The sequence below is a fragment of the Mobula birostris genome, chromosome 2 (genome assembly GCF_030028105.1).
Source record: "Mobula birostris isolate sMobBir1 chromosome 2, sMobBir1.hap1, whole genome shotgun sequence".
In the NCBI taxonomy this organism is placed as follows: Eukaryota; Metazoa; Chordata; class Chondrichthyes; order Myliobatiformes; family Myliobatidae; genus Mobula; species Mobula birostris.
This window is the reverse complement of record NC_092371.1, coordinates 236136499-236160306: the sequence shown is the minus strand read 5'-3', so window position 1 is coordinate 236160306 and position 23808 is coordinate 236136499. Positions and strand designations below refer to the sequence as shown.

Genomic DNA, 23808 nt, shown 5'->3' with positions numbered 1-23808 from the left:
TATATCTAGGTCATGTACGATGAGTTACTAAAAGTCTACAAATAGTTGACTATACAAACATCTAAGCAAGCATAATGAAGATTAAAACTACAAAGGAAAAACACAATAAATACAACAACCTGGATTTAAATCCAACAAAACCAATAAAGGAAAGAATCCTGAAAGTACTTTATATATACTTTGTGTCAACCTTCATAACGATTTACAGTGGCAGCAATGAGCAATCAGGCTTCATTCCTGCCACTGTCTGTAAGGAGTTTGTACATTCTCCCCATGACCGCTTGGGCTTCCTCCAGGTGCTCCTTCTTCCTCCCCCATTCGAAAGATCCAAGAGTTAGAGTTACAGTTAGTACGCTGTGAACATGCTACATTACCGCCTCAGATTGTGTTGGTCGATGATGTAAATGATGCATTTCCCTTCAAGTTTTGATGTGCATGTGATAAATAAAGTTCATTCTCCTAGGGTGCATCACAACCTGGTATGGAAGTTGTCCTGTCCAAGACCGGAAGGAGCTGCAGAAGATCGTGAACACGGCGCAGCACATCACACAAACCAATCTTCCGTCCTTGGACTCACTTTACACCACACGCTGTCGGAGCAGTGCTGCCAGGATAATCAAGGAGACGATCCACCCAGTCAACACACTTTTCGTCCCTCTTCCCTCCAGGAGAAGGCTCAGGAGCTTGAAGCTCATGGCGGTGCAGGCTCGAAGGGCCGAATGGCCTACCCCTGCACCTATTTTCTATGTTTCTATCAAATATCGCTGTGATGATTGTATGTTCTAGCATCAATTGTTTGGCGACAATAAAAAGTATTCTTTTTAAGGCATATGACAAATACATTGTTTCATAGGAAAATTAATCATTTAAAACAATTCGCTACTTGCTGAAGAAAAAAAATGATCAAGAGGTCGGGCAGCATCCGTGGTACAAGGAGCCGCCAACATTTCAGGTTGATGACTTTTCGCCGGAACAGGGGGAAATGTTAGAATTAGAACGGCGTGTCTGATTGGCGGACGGAGATTAGTCACGCCCCTGCGTGACTGATTGACGGGTCGCGGAGCGGTGCGGACTCTTCCAATTGCAAGTAATGAGGGGAGGACAGCTTGATCTTTTGCACTTGCCTACTGGTCTCTGCTCAATAATGTAGAGACTGTCGTGATTTGTAATTCTACAATTACTAGAGAGTTTCTTTTTGTCTGGAGATACTGCCAACACGCGTAGGGTCGGGGGTTGGTATCTGTCTCTGCCAGCTGATTCCCCTCCCCCCTGCGTGGCGTTATCGGTGGCCGGGACCTCTGGCGCTGCTGTCATGGCGCTCGCTGCGGGGGCTGGCGGCAGGAGGAAAGTTTGCTATTACTACGACGGTAAGATGCGGCCGCTCGGGGCTCGGGGCTCGGGGCTGGGGGCAGCCGGGGAGCGTAGCCGTCGCTGGTGCCTTGGGGCCGGCTGGCTGCAGCCGTTCGGTCCACTCGCGTAGAAAGTGGAGCCGATGGCGCCGGGCTGAGCCGGTGCCGGGACGTGAAGCGTGGGGTTCCGGAGGCGAGGACTGAATGGGGCAAGCAGTGGCCTCCGGTCGCGGCCACAGAGTCAGGCAGCGTGGTCCGGGTCCCATTGTGTTGGAGTGGATAGTAGGGGGAGAGAACAAGGATTCCCAACCACTTTTATACAATGGACCAGTGCCATTAAACAAGGGGGTCCATGAACCCCAGGTTGCTAGGGAAATCTCCCAAATTTGGCACTGCCAGTGACGATCATAAATCTGTACTTTCTATTCACGGATTGATTCTGTTCAGTGACTTTTCTTCGTTTTAATGATATTCACATTCTTGAAAAATCTTTTCACAACTCGTATTCAGAAGTTTTTTCTGAACTTAATAAATATGTTTTATCTGTGAGCTTCATGGTACTGCTTCTTACTGAAGCAAATTGCAGAGACACTGATTTATTGTATGTAATGAACCAAAAGTAGAGACTTGTATAAACGTATTTTGAGAGTTATAATACCTGGTGGTGTGGGCACGTGGCCAAGTGGTTAAGGCATTCGACTAGCGACCTGAAGGTCGTGAGTTCAAGCCCCAGCCAAGGTAATGTGTTGTGTCCTTGAGCAAGGCACTTAATCACACATTGCTCTGCGACGACACTGATGCCAAGCTGTATGGGTCCTAATGCCCTTCCCTTGGACATCAATGTCGTGGAGAGGGGAGACTTGCAGCATGGGCAACTGGTAGTCTTCCATACAACCTTGAGTGAAGACTTGCCAGGCGCAGATCCATGGTCTCGCAAGACTAATGGATGCCTTTACTTTTGGTATTCTTAGTTGTTAAAAATATGTTACCTGATCTTCTACCTGTGGATGTATTAGGTTTCAAGAGGAAACAATCAAATATATACATAAATTTACATCATTAAGTTAATAGTATAGATTTAAAATTGTATTGGTAATTAATCACCATGTGCACTCAGTGGTCACTTAATTAGGTACACCTTGTTAATGTAAATAATCAAAGTCATAGTACATTTATTAGCCAAGTCAAAATACATATATGTCACTTTATACTACCCTGAGATTCATTTTCTTGTGGCATACTCAATAAATCCAATAACCATAATAGAATCAGTAAAATACCACACCAATAGGGTGGACAACCAGTGTGTAAATACAAAAAGAAAAAATTACTGGTAAAGGACTGGATAGGATAGAGTTTGTCTAATGTGTTCAGGAAAATTTCCTAAATCAGTGTATAGAAGTCCCAATGAGAGAGAGTGTAATACTTGATCTCCTATTAGGGAATGAGATAGAGCAGGTGACAGAAGTTTGAGTAGGGAAACACTTTGCATCTAGTGAGCATAATGCCATTAGTTTCAAGGTAATTATGGAAGAGGATCTGTCTGATCCTTGGGTTGAGATTCTAAATTGGAGAAAGGCCAATTTTGATGGTATCAGAAAGGATCTGACAAGTATGGATTGGGACAAGCTGTTTTCTGGCAAAGGTGTACTTGGTAAGTGTGAGGTCTTCAAAAGTGAAATATTGAGAGTACAAAGCTTGTGTGTGCCTGTCAGAATAAAAGGCAAAGATAATAGGTTTAGGTAACCTTGGTTTTCGACAGAGATTGAGGCCGTGGTTAAGAAAAAAAAGGTGCATAGCAGGTATAGGCAGGTAGGGACAAATGAGGTACGAGTATAAGACACTTATGAAAGAAATTGGGAAAGCTAAAAGAAGGCATGAATTCCTGAGCAGACAATGTGAAGGAGAATTCTAAGGGGTTCTGCAGATATGTTAAGAACAAAAGGATTGCAAGGGATGAAATTGGTCCTTTGGAAGATCAGAGTGGTAATCTATGCATGGAGTCAAAAGAGATGGGGGAGAATTTAAATTTTTTTTTGCATCTATTTATTTTGGAGATGGACACAGAGCCTAGAGAAGTGAGGCAAAGCAGCACCGAGGTTATAGGCCTTATACAAATTACAAAGGAGGAGATGTTTGCTGTGATGATGCAAATTAAGGTGGACAAATTCTCAGAGCTTGACAAGGCTCAAAAAAAAAATCAAATCAAGTTTAATTATCATTCAAACCAAATGTGGATACAGCTGAACGAGACAGTTTTCCTCTGAGGTGCAAAGCATTCAAAAATGGTATGCATACCCTGTGGGAGGCAAGTGCAGAAATTGCAGGGTCCTAGCAGAGATACTTAAATCATCCTTAGTGATAAGTGAGGTACCGGAGGACTGGAGGATAGCTAATGCTGTTCTGGTTGTTAAGGAAGGCTCTAAGAATAAACCAGGAAATTATAGGCCAATGAGCCTGATAATCAGTAGTGGGAAAGCTAGTGGAAGGTATTCCAAGGGATAAATAAAGAGATTCAAGTATTTGGATTGACATGGACAGATTTGAGATAGTCAGCATGGCTTAATGCATGGTAGGTCATGTCTAACCAACTTTAAAGTTTTTTTGAGGAAGTTAGCAGGAAGTTGATGAAGGCAAGATAGTGGATGCTGTTTACCTGGTCTTCAGCAAGGCAGTTGGCAGGGTCCCGCATAGGCGGGTGTTCAAGGGGGTTCAGTCACTTGGTATTCAAGATAAGGTAGTTGAATTGGATTAGACATTGGCTTTGTGGGAGAAGCCAGAGAGTGGTAGGAGATGGTTGCCTCTCTGGCTGGAGGCCTGTGACTAGTGGTGTTCAGTAGAGATTGGTGCTGTGTCTCTTGTTTGTCATCAATATCAATGATCTGGATGATAATGTGGTTAACTGGATTAGCAAATTTGCAGATGACACCAAAATTGGGGGTGTAGTGGACAGTGAGGAAGACTATTGAAGCTTGCGGCAGGATCTGGACCAGCTGAAGACAGGTGCGAGGTGTTGCAATTTGGGAGGACCAGCAAGAATAGATCTCACACAGTGAGTGATAGGGCAATGAGGATAACTGTAGAACAAAGGGATCTGGGAATACAGATCCCTAATTTATTGAAAGTGGCATCACAGGTAGATAAAGTTGTAAAGAAAGCTTATGGCACATTAGCACATTAGATCAAATTATTGAGTACAATAGTTGGGATGTTGAAGTTGTATAAGATGTTGGTGAGGTCTAACATTGTGCGCAGTTTTGGTCTCCTACTTAGTGGAAAAATGTAAATAAGATTGAAAGAGTACAAGGATGTTGCTAGGACTGGAGGACCTGAGTTATGAGGAAAGATTGAACAGGTTGAACTTTATTGCCTAGAACATAGAAGATTGAGGGGAAATTTGATAGAGGTATACAAAATTGAGGGTATAGATAGGGACTTTTTCCACTGAGGTTGGGTTAGACAACAACTAGAGGCCATGGGTTAAGGGTGAAAGGTGAAATAATTAAGGGTACTAGGCAGTTTAAATGGTTCAGCATGGACTGGATGGGCCAAAGGGCCTGTTTCTATGCTGTAGTTTTCTATGACAGTAGATCGTGGGAACAATCTAGTGATAGAGTAAGTGAAGTTGAGTGTAGTTTCCCCACTGGTTGAAGAGCTTGATGGGGGGGGGGGGGGGAGAGAATGGTTGATGATGGCTGCTGTTTTCCTGTGACAGCGTTCTATGTAGATGTGTTCAGTGATGGGGAGGGCTTTACCCATGATGGTCTGGGTCATATCCACTATATCTTGCACTATTTTCCGTTCAGAGTGTTTCTACACCAGGCTGTGATGCAACCAGTCAATATACTCTCTTATCATACATCTATGAAAGTCAAACATCAGTATGAGAATCATACGTGATCCAAATGACTTTGACTGTGGAATGATTGTTGGTGCCAGAAAGGATGGTTTGAGTATCTCAGAAACATAAGAAATAGGAGCAGGAGTAGACCATCTGGCCCATCGAGCCTGCCCCATCATTCAATAAGATCATGGCTGATCTGTCCGTAAACTCAGCTCCATCTACCTGCCTTTTCCCCATAACCCTTAATTCCCTTACTGTGTAAAAACTTATCTAACTGTTTCTTAAATATATTTAGTGAAGAAGCCTGAACTGCTTCCCTGGGCAGTGAACTCCGCAGGTTCACCATTCTGGGAAAAAGTTTTTCTTCAACTCTGTCCTAAATCTTCTCCCCTGAATCTTGAAGCAATGTCCCCTAGTTCTAGCCTCACCTACCAATGGAAACAACTTCCCTACTTCTATCTTGTCTATCCTTTTCAAAATTTTGCATGTTTCTATAAGATCCCCTCTCATTCTTCTGAACTCCAGAGAGTATAGTCCCGGGCAACTTAATCTCTCCTCGTAGGTTAACCCCTTCATCCCTGGAATCAACCTGGTGAACCTCCTCTGCACTGCCTCCAAAGCCAGTATATCCTTCTTCAAGTATGGAGACCAGAACTGCACACAGTACTCCAGGTGCGACCTCACCAGTACTCTGTATAGTTTCTGCATGAACTCCCCGCTCTTGAATTCAATCCCTCCAGCAGTGAAGGCCAACATTTGGTTTGCCACCTTAATAACCTGTTGTACCTGCAAGTCAACGTTTTGCAATTCATGCACAAGCACTCCCGAGTCCCTCTGCATAACAGCATGCTGCAACCTTTCACCATTTAAATAATAATCTGCTCTTCTATTATTCCTTCCAAAGTGCATGATCTTGCATTTACCTACGTTGTATTCCATCTGCCAGACCTTGGCCCACTCAGTTAACCTATCTGTGTCCCTCTGTAGATGCTCCACATTCTCTGTACAATTTGCTTTTCCACTCAGTGTCATCAGCAAATTTTGCTATGCTACACTCAGTCCCCTCTTCCAAATCATCAATGTAAATGGTAAACTGCTAATCTTCGATTTTCACAGACAGCAGTCTGTGGAATTTCCAGAGAAAGGTGCAAAAAATTTTTTAAAATCCAGTGAGCAGCAGTTCTGTGGGTGAAAGTGCCTTGTTAATGAGAGGGATCAGAGGAGAATGGCCAGACTGGCTCAAGCTGACAGGAAGGCGACAGTATCTCAAATAACCACACGTTACAACAGTGGTGTACAGAAGAGCATCTCTGAACACACATGTCGAACCTTAAAGTGGATGGCGTACAGCAGCAGAAGACTACAATGGGTTCCACTCCTGTACTTTGTGGCCACTGAGTACATAAACATGGAAAGTTGTAGATGTAAGGCCTCGTGGGTGTTTCCTCCTTGTCTCTGGTTTCCTTGCACATCCGAATGATGTGCAGCTTCCTAACTGACCACTGTAAGTGACTCTAGTTTAAGTACTATTGTTGTGAATATAAGGAGAATAAAGCTACAGGGAAATTTAGTAGGGGAATGGGCTTGTTGTATAAGCCAATAATGATTCAATAGGCCAAAGGGCCTCCACTTTTGTTGTAGGTAAATATTGGTAACTATACATGCATTAAGTGACTGAGGCTACGTCCACACTACGCCGGATAATTTTGAAAACGAAGCATTTCTCTTCGTTTTGACCTTCCGTCCATACTGAAACTGCGTTTTCAGCCCCCGAAAACAGAGATTTTCAGAAACGGTCTCCAGAGTGAATAAATCTGAAAACGCCTAATATCCATTGCAGCGTGTACGGGGTAACCGGACCTTTTTAAAACTGCTGTCATGACGTGCCGGAACAGATAGCGGCAGCGCGGCATTTCATTGTTCTTGTTATTCTTATTATTATTATTATTGTTACTACTTTATTGTTGCCAAACGATACTAGAGCGTACAATCATCACAGCGATATTTGATTCTGTGCTTCGCAGAACCTAATAACTTCAGAACAGACGACAACAAGACTGAAGCCAGAAGAGTTAATGTACTCACCAAATACTTTGACCCACAGCTTACTGAATAAATAAGTATTTTCACTTTGCCCTGTTTTCTGTCCTTGCTTGTATGAAGATGCTTTACCTATTTATGCAAGTACTTCTCTGACAATAGATGTGTAACAGCCTAATGTAACATTGTATGGAAATACAAGATAACGCTGATGCAGACGTTTTATACATTTAACAAGGTGCTTTATTAATGCAACAGAGTTAGTCAGTTTTTCAATGTTTGTTGTCAGTCGGGTCATACTGTCCGTGAACTCCCTGTCGGTTGCCTACATACACTCCAGTATTTGTTTTTGTTTTAGTTTTAAGTCCTCCTGTGCGAGAGCCAAGAGCAATTCCTTTTAAGTTTTTCTACTCTGTAACTGGACAAACGTTTCCTCTTTGCTTATTTTCTGTGTGTCCTGCGCGTGCCCAGTCGAGGAGATATGCCCAAATATCCATGTTGGTGTGGACAGAGATATTTTGAAAAACACTTAGTGTGGACGCCTGTTGTTTTCACTTGAAACCGGTGTTTTCAAAATTATCCGGCGTAGTGTGGTCGTAGTCTGAGTTAATACTGCCAACTACATGCTCTTTGCTCCTGAAATGTACTTAGCATCCCTAGTATCCATTCTAGACAAAAATAATCTGAATGAATCACTGATAGATAGCCTTGATTGTTACTTGATTGTACCACAATTGTTACTTTAATATAGATCCCTTTAAATTAAAGCATAACTATAACTACTTACAAGATCATTTCCTTTGCCATTCATCCCCCTTCTGAATTGTCTATAATGCTTGTGATTCAGCTTTAGTGTTCTGTTCTTAGCTTCTCTTGCTATGTGTTGGCTATACTATATTAATATGACAGCAGGTCCATACTTATTAGAAACATAGAAACATAGAAAATAGGTGCAGGAGTAGGCCATTCGGCCCTTCGAGCCTGCACCGCCATTTATTATGCTCATGGCTGATCATCCAACTCAGAACCCCGCCCCAGCCTTCCCTCCATACCCCCTGACCCCCGTAGCCACAAGGGCCATATCTAACTCATTGTGACATCTCTTGTGGGTCTTCAAAAACAATGAACAATCTTCAACTCACCACACAGTTCCTTCACAGTGGATCCATCTTAATAACTTAATAAACAATGACCTTGTAGATACAGATCTTTCCCAAAATTTGTCCAATTATCTACAACTGTATCTAACTCTGCTGGATATATTGCCCAGCGCTTTATCCCAAGCAATTTGCCTTTCACCTAATAAGTTCACTCTTTATCTTGCCCGGAAACAGGCTCAACTTGTTCATGCTGACCAAGGAGTTTACCTGAGCCAGTCTCATTTGCCTTCATTTGATTAATATCTCTCAAAATGTTTCCATCTGAATACTTATGCAAATATCTTCTATACGTATTTGTATCTGCCACCTCAACTGGCAGCTTGTTCCATATATGTACCTAGAGTCCAAGTGGGGAAAACTTGTCCCTCGGTCCCCTTTAAGTTTTTCCCATCTTAGCTTTAAATCTATATCCCTTGGTCGTAGAAGCCATTGCTGTGTGTTGTCACACTGTATTGAGAGCAAGGCCATACTACCTGTGACAACTCTCGTGGGTCTTCCAAAACATTGAACAGTCTGCAAATCACAACAAACTTCTGTCACATTAGAGCGATATTGAGAACTTAATAAACAATAGCCCTGTAGATATTGGGGGGGGGGTGGATGGGAGGAAAGAACATCTACCCTATCTTATGCCCCTTGTGATTTTATATACCCTTAATGTTATCTCTCAGCCTCCTTCACTCCAATGAAAACAATACCAGTCTATTCAGTGAAATACCCTTGTTTCCTTAGCTACGTAAGTTTAGGAAGACACTCAAGTCCCGCCAAACTCGTGAGATTGAGACTGCTCAATCCCACTCCGTACCCTAGTTTATGTGGACGTTGTGTAATTTGCTACCCTGTTACAAATTAGTGTCACGAAATAATAGTACACTGTATACGATTAAAGAAATTACATTTATGAATCTTAAATGAAGGGTTAGTAAAGAATAACAAAAAGAAAAGGCCCCATTCTAATTAAACAGTCAAATGTGCATAAATTGGAGCTCATCTTGAACTTCTGTCACTCATGCGCTGGGCCCTCGGTCAGGGTGAATGCCCACACCACCTCTAAACGTCGATCGCAATCCATCTCGAACAAATGGGTCTCCCACCAGATTGTATGCTACAACCGATTCTCCCCAGTGTCTTCTCTCTTCCATCTCCTGCTGAACAAAAACCCCACGCCCAAACTTAGTGTCACTCACCAGAGAAACCATCGCTTAATTTGACCATCCTAATTGGATGGCGCACATTTCTCCTCATATCTTATCTTTAACAATAACCCAAACAAACTGAAAACAAGCTGCTCTTACAAAACCGCCCAAAATGAAATACATACAGCATAACAGTAAAAATATGAACCCAGGGCGTTACATCGGTCTCCCTTTATAAAAGTGTGTGTGTGTGGCCTCCGTCGGTCGTGGTCGACCATGGGTACTGCGCCTCTGGTAGTCACTGGGGAGTAGCCTCTCCAGGGCGCAAGCCAGGGCAGAGTTGATATGGAGATTCGTCTGTTGCCCATGCAGTGGGACCTCCCCCCTCCCCCCATACTGATGACAGGTCCAAAGGAACGACGAAAGTTGATAGAGTTTGGTGCCAGCAGCATCGCAGGAGTTGCCGTGCTGGTGCTGGGTACAGCAGTCAGATGCTTTCGGGGCTCCAAGTCTGGATTTTTCCTCGGGGTTTACTCTCAAAGCCTTTCCCAGAGTGGGTATAGCCGCAAGGCAGCGGAGGTTTGAAATTGGAGTTTCTCTCCATGGTTAACGAGCCCCATCTGCCCGGAGCAACTGGTTTTAAGGCGCCAGTGGCCCGCCGTTGCCCCTTCTGTCAGTGAGAACAGCTCCGTCGGACATAAAAACTATGCCACAAATGAAGACCAGGAGTTGGACTTGGTTTTCAGAGGCTGTTTGAGATGCACGCCATGAAGAGCATTTGTTTAGCAGTGGGAGCTCGTCCCCACTACCCCACCCTTTGGCTATGACTACCTTTGGAACCAAGACAATAAGACATAGGAGCAAATTAGGCTATTCGGCTCATTGAGTCTGCTCGTCCATTCCATCATGGCTGATTTATTCTCCGCCTTCTCTGTGTAACCTTTGATGCCCTGACTAATCAAGAACCTCTGATTTAAATATATTTTATCACATTGCCTCCATAGCCGTCTGTGGCAAATTCCTCAGATGCACTACTCTCTGGCTAACGACATTTCTCCTTAGCTCTGTTCTAAATAACCTCTATTCTGAGGCTGTGCTCTCTGGTCCTAGATTCACCCACTATAGGAAACATCCTCTTCATGTCCACTCTATCTAGGCCTTTCTTACTCAACGGGTTTCAATGAGATTCCTTCCCCCCCCCCCCGCACCATTCTTCTAATTCCCAGTGAGTACAGACACAGAGTCATCAAACACTCTTCATACATTAAACTTGTCTCGAATCATTCTCGTAAACCTCCCCTATCCTCTCCAATGCCACCACATCTTTTCTTGGATAAGGGGCTTAAAACTGCTCACAAAAATGCTCCCAAAAATACTCCGTGTGGTCTGACCAATTCCTTATAAAGCCCTAGCATTACATCCTTGTTTTTATATTCTAGTCCTCGCGAAATGAATACTAACATTGTATTTGCCTTCCTTACCACCAACCTAACCTGCAAGTCAACTTTAGGGAATCCTGCATGAGGATTCTCCTCATTTAGAAAATAGTCTACTCCTTTATTTCTTGTGCCAAAGTGCATGAACATACACTTCCCGATACTATATTACACCTGCCACTTCTTTGCTTATTCTCCCAATCTGTCTAACTCCTTCTGCAGAGACCCTGGTTCCTCAACACTATCTGCCCCTCCACCTACTGTATCTTTGCATCATTTGCAAACTTGGCCACAAAGCTATCAATTTTATCATCCAGATCATTGAAATACAACAACATGAAAAGAAACAGTCCCAACACTGATCCCTGCAGAACTTCACTAGTCACCTACAGCCAACCAGAAAAGGCTCTCACTTTTTGCCTCTTGCCAGTCAGCCAACCTTCTATCCATGCTTGTATCTTCTTTGTTCTTATCTTGTTAGGCAGCCTCATATGCAGCGCCCTGTAAAAAGCTTTTTGAAAATCCAAGTAAACAACTTTCACTAACTCTCCTTTATCTATCCTGCTTGTTACTTTCTCAAAGAATTGCAACTAATTTGTCAGGGAAGAGTTCCCCTTAAAGAAACCGTGCCAACTTCGGCCTGTTTTATCATGTGCCTCCAAATCTCTGAAACCTCATCCTTAATAATAGATTCCAACATCTTCTTAACCACTGAAGTCAGATTAATTGGCCTATAATGTCCTTTGTTCTGCCTCCCTCCCCTCTTAAAGAGTGGAGTAACATTTGCTATTTGCCAACGTCCAGAACCATTTCAAAATCCAGTAATTCTTGAAAGATCATTACCAATGCCTCCAGAAGTTCTTTTTAGCTACCTCTTTCAGAATCCTCGGCTGTCGTCTATGTGGTCCAGGTAACTTATCTACCTGCAGACCTTACAGCTTCCCAAGCAGTTTAGTAATAGCAACTATACTCACTTCTGCCCCCTGACTCTCTCGAATTTCTGTCATGCTGCTAGTGCCTTCCACAGTGAAGCCTGGCGCAAAATACTTATTAAATTTTTCCGCCATTTCTTTGTCCTCATTACTACCTCTTCAGCGTCATTTTTCAGTGGTCTGATCCACTTTTACCTCTCTTTCACTCTTTATATTTGGAAAAAAAGCCTTTGGTATCCTCTTTTATATTATTGGCTAGCTTACATTCACATTCTTCTCTCCTTATGGCTTTTTAGTTGCTTTCTGTTAGATTTTAAAAACTTCCCAATCCTCTAACTTCCCATTATTTTTGCTGTAGTAGTATATGCCCTCTCTTTTAATTTTATGCTGTCTATATAACTCAAGTCCTCTAGTCCCTGCAGCATCCTCATGAATCTTCTCTGCACTGTTGTTGGAAGGCTTTTTTGTTCATATGTATTCATGAATGGATGAATGATGATTGAACATGGATTTAATTTGATTATTTTAAGCACATGCTTCCTATTACATGGTGACCAAAACTGCACACAATACAGTGTAGTCTCATCGTTGCCTTGTACAGTTATAAAATGACGTTCCAAATCTTGTACTCTGTGCCTCAGCCAATGAAGGCAAGCATGCCATATGCCTTTTTTACCACCTTGTCCATCTTTGTCACACTTTTTAGGAAAATATCTACTTGTACCCTGAAATCTCCCTGTTCAGTAGCACTCACCAGGGCAATGCCATTTAACTGTCTTCCCCTGGTTTAACTTCCCAAAGTGATTCACTTTGCACTTGTCTGAGTTGAGTTCCATCTGCCATTGCTCTGCTGACTTTGCAGTTGATCTAGATCTTGTTGTAACATTAGATAACCTTCACTGACTGTCACCAATTTTAAGTGACATCTGCAAAGCGACATTATGTTGAGGCACAAACAAGAGACAAGCTGCAAAGTGGAAAACCAAGCAACACACACCAAATGCTGGAAGAACTCTGCAGACCAGGCAGCATCTATGGAAAAGAGTATAGTTGACATTTTGTGCTGAGGCTCTTCATCAGGATTGTGTTGAAACTTCTGTGAACCACTCCTTTCATATTGTCCAGGCATGTAAGTCTATTGCACACTCCGGAGCAGAAGGTGGCGGTAATGTACCATTAAGCTGGGTGCCAACCGCTGTAAAACAAGACGGAGAAGAAGAGGAGAAGACATGACAGACTCCACCTACTGAGGATTACATGTGTTCCCGTTGGTGGGCTTCCTTTACATCTAATGTCACTCCATTAATGATTCAGTAGAGGACAACCTGCATTCTTGTATTTTGCTGTTATTATCTGCATCTGGATCTTTGACTTCCTCACCAGGAGATCACAATTAGTGCAGATTAGAAATGATATCTTCTTGCTGACAGTCAACACTGGCGCACCTCAAGGATGTGAGGTTAGCCCACTGCTTTACGCAGAGAGTGGTGAGTGCGTGGAATGGGTTGCTGGCGACGGTGGTGGAGGCGGTTACGATAGGGTCTTTTAAGAGACTCCTGGATTGGTACATGGAGCTTAGAAAAAATGGAGGGCTATGGGTAACCCTAGGTAATTTCTAAGGTAAGGACATGTTTGGCACAGCTTTGTGCTGTAGGTTTTTTACATTTCTATGTTTACACCCATGATTGTGTAGCTAGGCACAGCTCAAAAATGATCTATAAATTTGCTAATAACTCAACTATTGTTGGCAGAGTATCAGGTGGTGATGATGAGGCATATAGAGTGAGATGGATCAGCTGATTTAGTGGTGTCACAGCAACAATCCTGAACTGAATGTCGTTAAGACCAAGGAATTGATTGTAGACCAGGAAGGAGAAGTTGAAGGAACACCCTCCAGTCCTCAGTGAGGGATCAGCAGTGGAAAGGGTGAGCTGTGTCAAATTCCTGGGTGTCAGCATCTCTGTTAATCTATCCCTGGCCCCAACATATTGATCCAATTACAAAGAGGGCTCGATTGTGGCTATATTTCATTGGGAGTTTGAGGAGATTTGATATGTCACCAAAAACACTTGCAAATTTCTGCAGGTGTATTAATGGATTTCATCGTCATCTGATTTGGAGGGGCCACTGCACGGGGTCGAAAGTTGCAGACTGAGCCGGCTCCATTATGGGCACCAGCTTCTCAGCATTGACGACAGCTTCAAAAGGTGACGCCCTGAGATGTCGGTATCTGTTATTAAGGACCCCCATTGCCCGGAACATGCCCCCTTTTCATTGCTGTCATCAAAAGGGTGGTACAGGAGCCTGAAGACACACACTCAAAAGTTTCAGCTTCTTTCCCACTGCCAGGAGGTTTCTGAATGGACCGTGAACCCACAAACACTACCTCTCAATTTATTTTGCTCTCTTTTTGCACTATTTTATTTTTAATACACTGTTCTTATTGTAATTTATAGTTTTTTTTATATGTACTGCTACCACAAAACAACAAATGTCATGACATTCCAGTGATATTAAACCTGATTCTGATCTATTAAAATTGCAGAATGGTTTAGTACAGAATGCAGTCATTGTGAGATTCTAACGGCTCAGCTAATCTCACTCCAGTGCAATAAACAAAACACTGGAGGAACCAAGCTGGTCGTGCAGCATCTGTGGAGGAAACTAGACAGTCAAGACCCTTCATCAGTTCATTTCTTTGCTAAATTCTTTTCTCAAGTATGGCATCCAGGACTAGACATTGTACTCCAGTGTTTTTAAAAAAAGGTTATGTTGTAAATTCCTTAAAACTTTTTCTGTATTTCTGAATTTAGAAAGCTCAGGATTCCAGATGCTTTCTCCACATCTTGCTATTTCAGTGAATGATACTCCAGTAGTCCAATTTCTTTATCATACCATTTTAGAACACAGTCCTCCCTCCGATTTTGTAGCCTCTTGTTCTTCCTACTAAGAAGAACTTCACATTGCCTAGCATTAAGGTTCACCTCCCATCTACTATCCATCAATTTCTCTCCAAAACTCAGTCCTGATGAAGGGCCTTGGCCTGAAACGTCAGCTATTTAGTTATGGAAATGAATGTTGCCTGACCTGCTGAGCTCCTCCAGCATTTTGTGCGTTTTACTTGCCATTGTTAAGTGAATTTTCTTTTTTTGCTCCATGGTGCAAGATTAATGGTAAGTCCATTATATTTTATCAAAAATCTTTTGGAACTTCATATGCCTCACATCAATCACATTTCCATTATTGATCTTCTCAATTACTTAATCAACAAAAAACTCTTTAGTTGTGCAAGGCTTGCCTTTTAGCAAATCAATTCACACCAGTCCAAGTTACTGCTAATTCTGTCCCTTATTGTTTTTAGAATTTCCTCAATACCAAGATTAATCTGACTTGTCTATCTGAAATCTCCATTGGTCAGGGTCGACCAGGCTGTTGCATCCTATCTGTCTACATATGCAAGCCAGGGCAGTACAAAATGCAGAGCAAGCTGTTGTCCATGTAGCGAGCTTCCCTTCTCCATGTATCTGATGAACACGAACAGCAGAGTCCAATACAGTTTGGCACCAGCAGTGTCAGCATTGAACTCGATGTAGGACTGCCTCAGAGACTCCAGCTCTCGATTTTTCTCTCAGGGTTTACTCGTGGAGCCTTCCCCATAACTGGGTACAGCCACAAGGCAGCAGAGGTCTGAGATCAGTGTTTTCCTTCTAATAGGTGAGCTGCCAACCACGGCTGACAAGCCCCATCTACCCGAAGCAACTGGCATTAAGGCACTAGTAACTCAAATTTGCCCCTTCTCCTGTCAGTAGAAATGGTTCTGCTGGACTTAGTAGCTAAACCACACATGAAGGCCGGAAGCTGGACTTGGTTGTTGGGCTATTTGAGACGCACACAATTGGGAACATTTAATAGGTCATGAAAGCTTGTCTCCACTACCACCCCTGGCCGTGACAACCTTAAGGAATCAACTTGTCTGTATTTACTGAGATTATACAATCATTCTTTTTTGTACAAGGATGTGAAATTGGCAATTCTATTCTCAAAAGATAGAAGATTATGACCAGGAACTCTGTAATTTCCTCCCCTATTTCCCTCAACCACCTCATCTGAGCCAAACATATCAATTTGTAGCCCATCCATAATCTTAACTACTTGCTTTGTTGAGTCTGTAGCAGTGTCATCTTCTTAAGTGAAAACTGATTTAAAATTGCCTTTTCTTACCTCATAACATGGAACTTGGAGCACTGCGTAAAGAAGTTGTGAGCTAAAGATATTGAAAAAAGATTGAGCTATTATGGATAATGGAAACTTAATATCTCCTGAAGTGGTTTGATAATATCAATAAAGAATGGAGCATCCATTATATAAAAGAAATATTAAGAAGTTTCATTGAAAGATAGGGAATTATTATGGTCTTCATCTGGGCATTTGTCTGCTAGGTTTGAGCATGTTTTAAGATTGCCCATTTCTTCCAGATGTTGGTCAAGAGTTTCTACTTCAGGTGCAGTTAGTAATCTGGCTGAAAACTAGAACATCAGTTAACTTTTTAAGCCTGTGATTTAAGGAAATTAATATCTATAATATCATACAAATAATGTGGAATATTCCAATGTAAAATTATACAAGCACGTAAAATTGAGTTTATCAGAAAGTCGATGTTTATCTAACCCACCACTTGTGAGTAATCTAATTTTAGATAATTGAAAATTTAAATAATCGAAGATTAGTTCACAAATCTATGCGAGTACATCATCTCTTAAAACTAGCTAATTAGCTCCTTTACACAAAGTTTGCTGAATTAAAAAAAAACATTTTTGGAAGGTTTTTTCCAAATAAGTACAATTACTGGAATCTTTCAATGGTGGTTAAGTCAATTAAGTTCTGGTCAGTTTTGTGGATTGCATCTGCTTCTGGTGCAATAGTTTGTTAAACTAAAGAAAAGGTTATAGAAACGTGGAAATGCAGTGCAGTTGAAATTTTTAATTTTTGTTTCAGCTTAGTTAACGGAAAATTCTAGTCTGACTCTGTGCTTGTGTATCTAATCTAAGCCGTAATTGATTTAAGCCCACTTACTTCATGACACGAGGGAAATTTTTCTCTTCCTCCAAGAATAATGATCAAAACTGCACCACCTTTTTGGATTTCCACTTTAAATTCAAATTGACTTCATTACCAAAGTTGGTTATTTCCATAGAGCATGGATTCCTGATTGTTATTTACTGTATTGCCATCCCACATCTTAAATGCTTGTGTCTACCTTTTTCAGAACTTTGTTTTCTTCAATAAAGTCCACTCTGATGTGACTCAGTACATTTAATTAGAAGTCACTGCATAAAATTGTTGAAGTTCTGCAACAATTTTCAAGACGTGCAGTTTTGAAGCCAGGATTTCTCTCTATACCAGGTGTTCCCAACCTTTTTTATGCCATGGGCTACTACCATTAAGCAAGGGTTCTGTGGACCCCAGACTGGGAACCCCTGGTCTATACCATTTGAACTGCACCATCAGTAACGGTCTTTTGTCATTATCATTTCAATTCTACACCCTGGATTTTCTCAGGAGCTTGATAGTATTGTTATTTCTTCCAAACTTCAAAAAATTCTTTTAAATTTTTGTCTGTGTCGTTACCTCATCTTCCACGTTCCAGATCCATTGTCCATTCCCCTTTTTCTAACAGCCCCTCCCACCATTTTCATTGAGGAGCTATGAAAGTTTAAGACATTCCTTCTGCTTATGCTTGATTCATTTTTCTCAATCATCTTTTGTTCTTTATATCTTTAGACTTCAATTTTGTCATGTTTTATTTAATTTTATGATATTTTTATTGTTATATTTCAAATTATACTTTCTTACAACATAAGAGGAGGCCAGTATAGCCCATTGTGTCAACACTGATTCTCAGTGTAGTCCTCTCAGCTCCATTCCCTCACTTGCCATAAGACCAAAAGATATAGGAACAGAATAGACAATAGGTGCAGGAGTAGGCCATTTGGCCCTTCAAGCCAGCACCGCCATTCACTGTGATCATGGCTGATCATCCACAATCAATATCCAGTTCCTGCCTTATCCCCATAGCCTTTGATTCCGCTATCTTTAAGAGCTCTATCCATCTCTTTCTTGAAAGCATTCAGAGACTTGGCCTCCACAGCCTTCTGGGGCAGAGCATTCCATATATCCACCACTGTCTGGGTGAAGAAGTTTTTCCTCAACTCCATTCTAAATGGCCTACCCCTTATTCTTAAACTGTGGTCTCTGGTTCTGGACTCACCCATCAGCGGGAACATGCTTCCTGCCTCCAGCGTGTCCAATCCCTTAATAATCTTATATGAATTTGATCCATTTGACCCATCAAGTCTGCTCCGGCATTTCATCATGGCTGATCCAATTTTCCCCTCAACCCCAAATCTCCTGCCTTCACCACGTATCCCTTCATGTCCTGACCAATCTATCAATCTCTGCCTTAAATATACATAGCAGACTTGGCATCTACAGCTGCTTGTGGCTAAAGAAACTCCTCTTCACTTCCATTCTAAAAGGACATCCCTCTACTTTGAGGTTGTGCCCTCTGGTCTTAAGACTCTCCACCATAGGCAACATCGGTTTCAATTAGGTCGCCCTTCATTCTTCTAAATTCCAGTGAATACAAGCCTAGAGCCATCAATGCTCTTCCTATACAAGCCTTTTAACCCTGGAATCATTTTCATGAGCCTCTTTTGAACCATCTTCAGTTTCAGGACATTCCTTCTAAGATAAGGGGCACAAGACTCCTCACAAATGAGGTTTAACTAGTGCTTTATAAAGTCTCAACGTTATATCCTTGTTTATATATTCTCATCCTCTTAAAATGAATGCAGTGATTGCATTTGCCTTTCTCACCGTAAACTCAACCTGCAAGTTAATCTTCAGGGAATCCTGCACAAGGACTCCTAAGTCCCTTTGCACCTCAGTTTTTTTGTATTTTCTTTCCATTTAGAAAATATCAACCCTTTCATTTATTCTGTCAAAGTACATGACCATACATTTGCTGACATCGTTTTCTATCTGCTATTTTTTTGCCCATTCTCCTAAACTTTTGCCTGTCTACTTCCTCAAAACTACCTGCCCCTCCACCTGTCTTCATATTGTCTGCAAACTTTGCAACAAAGCCATCAATACTATCATCCAAGTCATTGACATATAATGTAAAAAGAATCAGTCCCAACACAGACCACTGTGGAACACTACTAGTCACTGGCAGCTAACCAGAAAAGGATCCCATTATTCCCACACTTTGCCTCCTGCCAATCAGCCACTGCTTTATCCATGCTGGAACCTTTCTTATAAGACCATGGGCTTGTAGCTTGTTAAGCAGCCTAGTGTGGCACCTTGGGAATAAAAGGATCCTTTTCTGGTTGTCTGCCAGTGACTACTGGTGGACTGCATGGGTCGGTGTCGGGAACACTTCTTTTTATGCTGTATAGAAATGATTAAGATGATTGAATAGATGGCTTTGATACAAAGATTGGTGGGGGGGCAGGTAGTGTTGAGGAAACAGGTAGGAAGCATGAGGATTAAGACAGATTAGAAGTATGGGCAAGAAAGTGTCAAATGCAATACAATGTTGGAAAATGCATTGTCGTGCACTTTGGTAGCAGAAGTAAATGTGTGGACTATTCTCTAACTGGGGAGAAAATCCAGGAATAGGAGATGCAGAGGGACTTGGGAGTCCTTCTGCAGAACACCCAAGAACTGGGTCTATGGTTAGGAAGACAAATGCCATGTTAGTGTTCGTTTAAAGAGATCTAGAATACAAGAGCAAGAGGTTTTATGAGGCACTGGTAAGGCCTCACCTTGAGTATTTGGGCCCTTCATGTTAGAAAAGATGTGCTGGCATTGGAAAGGGTCCAGAGGAGGTTAACGAGGCTGGTTCCAGGAATGAAAGGGTTACCATACAAGGAAAGTTTGATGTCTCTGGGTCTGTACTTGCTGGAATTCAGAAGGATGAGGGAGGGATCTCATTGAAACCTTTCAAACATTGAAAGACCTAGAGAGAGTATATGTGGAAAAGATGTTTCCCATGGTGGGAGAGTCTAGGACAAGAGGGCAGAGCCTCAAAACAGAGATGTGGAGAAATATCTTTAGTAAGAGGGTGGTGAATTTGTGGAGTTTGTTGCCACATGCAGCTGTGTAAGGCAATGATTGGATATGATTGTGAGGTCAGGTGCTTGATTGGATATGGCATCAAAAGTTACAGGTAGAAGGCCGGGAACTGGGTTTGAGAAGGAGGGGAAAAAAAGGATTAGCCATGACTGAATGGTAGAGCAGACTTGATGTGCCACATGGCCTAATTCTGCTCCTATGTCTTATGATCTTATGGACATCCCTGCTAGTGTTCTTTTCCAATTAATTCTGGCCAACTCCTTGCTCATGCTCCTGTAATTCTGAAACATCTGACTTTAGCTTCTCCTTCTCGAATTTCAAGGTAAATTTGATCATATTATGATCACTTTCCCCTAAGAGTTCCTTTACCCTGAACTCTCGAATCAGTTCTGGCCCATTGCATAACACACAATCCAGAATAGCTGATGTCTGAGTGGGCTCAACCATGAGCTGCTCTAAAAATCAATCTCATAGGCCAACTTGGAATCTAGCACCAACCTGATTTTCCCAGTCTACCTGCATATTGAAGTCCCCCATGACTATTGTAACATTGCCCTTTTGGCATGCGTTTTCTGTGTCCTGTTATAGTTTGTAGACCACATCCTTATTGCTGTTTGGGGGTTTGTGTGCAACTCCCATTAGGATCTTCTTACCCTTGCAGTTTCTTAGCTCTATCCATGATCCACAATGATTCAACATCTTCTGATTCTATGCTACTTCTTTCTAATTATTTTATTTTATTTTTTTTCCAGCAGAGCAATGCCGCCCCCTCTTCCTTCTATCTGTCCTTTCAGTAAAATGTATATCCTTGGATATTAAGCTCCAAGCTATAATCTTCTTTTAGCCATGATTCAGTGATACCTACAACATCATACTTGCCATTTTGCAACTGTACTGCTAGTTCATCCTACTTATTAACCAAAAATACTTGTGCTTCGCAACCTGTTCCTCTCAAGTTCCCATCAGCTCCCCACTGCCCAAATTGGAACAATTTACATTAATCATTTTACCGCCCAGCATTTATTTTGAGATATGGGTGAAAACAGGGAAGAAACCCTGACAGTCACAGAGAATTATATATACAAGTATTTTTGATCAATCCTAGCTGGAGGTTGAGAAGCTAGATTTGTTTAGAATTTACTCATAATCCATAATAGGATTTTTTGTATTTTTCTCCTGGGAGACCAGCGGGATAATTCACGCACTCGCAACAGCATGGCTAAAACACGTTAGCATGTAGTTGATCAAAATAGTTCTATTATTTCTTTGGTTTAAAATACATAGATTCTATTACTGTATGTTACACAGCACTTTTAGTTCATTATGAATGGATGGCATAGAATTGAAAAATGTGTAATGCTTGGTGTTTTAGCTTGAAGATTCATGTTATCCTCATCAAGCTGATCCAGTAAGATTTGTTTGAAGTATTCTATCCATTTCATACCTATAATTGTTCAAGCCTCTTTGTCAGCTTTGTATTTTTTTTCCCGTTTTTGCCTTGATTACCATTCTTTCTCTAGACGTTATTGCTTAAGTACCATCAATGCTTTTGATAGAGTAGGGGTTCCCAACCTGGAATCCACAGACACCTCGGTTAGTAGTAGGGGTCCACGGCATAAAAAAAAGTTGTGAACCCCTGTGAGGGAGGAAGAATGTTTTCAATGTAAACTTCCGATAGAAATGAGAAGGTGGAAAGAAGGATATTTCATCTCTGAACATTGAAGGGTCAGTAAAGTTTGCAAGGAATAGTAAAATTCATAGTGTCCGTGCAAAGTTCTAACTCCTTTGTGTGTTCCAGAAAGCACTATTTTTGTTAGATCTCATTAAGTGTTAATTGAAAAGTTGCACCTGACTACACACTGGCCTTAGAAATAATTGTTCTTTTAATCTCTATGTGGGACAATCTATTTGCTGGCTGTCAGTGATTGTTGGTCCTTTTACTCCAAGCTAGACGAAATAAAGCCTTGCATTAAATACAGTTCTGGTATACTCGGTTAATCTAGAATAATATGCAATAAGAATTTTATGAAAAGGCACCATCCATCATTAAGGACTCCCATCTCCCAGGACATGTCCTCTTCACATTACTGCCATCAGGAAGGAGGTACAGGAATCTGAAAGCACTCACTCAATGATTCAGGAATAGCTTCTTCCCCTCTGCCATCAGAGTTCTGAATTGACATTGAATCCATGAATACAGCCTGACTAATTTTTGTACTGCTTATTCAATTTAACTTTCATAAATTTATTGTAATTCAGATTTTATTATTGTATATTGCAGTGTACTACTGCCACATTTTACGACATATGCCCGTGATATTAAACCTGATTCTGATTCTGATCATCTGAAGGTAGAGGTAAAGTGTAGTTCACTGGTGGTTTTACCTGTCACTGTCCACTTCCAGACTTTGAGTCTGATATGTAGTGATACAATATTGTTGTTCCTCTCCACACCTTGTGATGCATCAGGTGGCAACCTTGCAGTTTCTTTAGCATTTGTCTGTTTTTTACAAGGCCGAGTTGCTAGCTTGATGCTCGACCCAGCATGGGTGGAAAGTGTAGAAGGACCCAGGACCACTCGATTCGAAATCTGGTGCTGATGCTACTGTGCACTGGCTGGTCAAGTTATACAATATGCATACATTATATTTCATGCTGATGATTTCATTGAAAGTACAAGCAGTGGTTTTGTTTTATTAAACCAAGAAAATTCTGGATAAATAAAAAAGCATTTCCATACTACTAGACGTTCCTTACACTCTTCATGACCTACTGAATAAGCAGCAGAGGACCCTTTCGAACAAAATCATTCAGTCCCACTGTCACATGGATCTTACAGAAAATCTCTTCTACCAAATGCAGTAAGGATATACAACAGTTCATCTCTGTGTGACAGGAGAAACCACATCATAGTACAATAGTCTCTGTTTTATTATTTTGTACATTATTATTGCATATTGGTAAATTATTGCATATATTCTGTACTTATATTAGTTACGTCTGCTCACTGCTAAGTGTGTTTATAGATGTTGCTGCTGTAATGAAAGAACTTCCCACTTGAGATCAATAAAGTACTTATTTCTATTATTATTTGCATTGTAGTTATTTTCCCATTCTAAGCTTACAAGGTATATAACATCTGGAATTTAAAATTTTTGAGTTCAATGTTAGTGTTTTTTTATTCTTCCAAGCGAAGTTTGTTAAGGGCCCAAAACCTCTCACAGTTCTTTAAGTGAGGCCTCACCAGTGCTTTATAAAGTCTCAAATTACATCCCTGCTTTTATATTCTAGTCCCCTTGAAGTGAACGCTAATGCTACATTTGCCTTCCTCACCACAGACTCAACCTGCAAATTAACAATTAAGGAATGCTGCACAGACTCCCGAGTCCCTTTCCGTGCCAGTTTTTTTTGTATTTTCTCTCCTTTTAGAAAATAATTAACCTTTCATTTCTTCTACTTAAATGTATGACCATACACTTCCTGACACTGTATTCCGTCTGCCATTTCTTTGCCCATTCTCCTAATCTGTCAAAGCCCTTCTGTAGCCTCTCTACTTCCTCAAAACTACCTGCCCCTTCACCCATCTGCAATTCATCTGCAAACTTTGCAACAAAGCCATCAATTCCACCATCCAAATCATTGACATACAACGCAAAAAGAATCCATCCTAACACAGACCCATATGGAACACCACTAGTCATCGGCAGCCAACCAGAAAAGGCTCCCTTTATTCCCTCTTTTAGCTCCTGCCAATCAGCCACTGATTTATCCT

The 23808-nt window shown here is 41.4% G+C and overlaps 1 protein-coding gene across 1 annotated transcript in view; it reads left to right on the top strand.

Annotated features, from left to right (window-relative positions):
- The first annotated feature begins 1286 nt into the window (after positions 1 to 1286).
- The window catches only part of LOC140194139 (histone deacetylase 2-like), a 68257-nt gene continuing 45735 nt past the window's right edge, over positions 1287 to 23808 (top strand). The window contains exon 1 of the mRNA XM_072251617.1: positions 1287 to 1367. Coding sequence (XP_072107718.1) covers positions 1313 to 1367 — 55 coding nt within the window. The 5' untranslated portion in view covers positions 1287 to 1312. The remainder of the gene's footprint in view (positions 1368 to 23808) is intronic.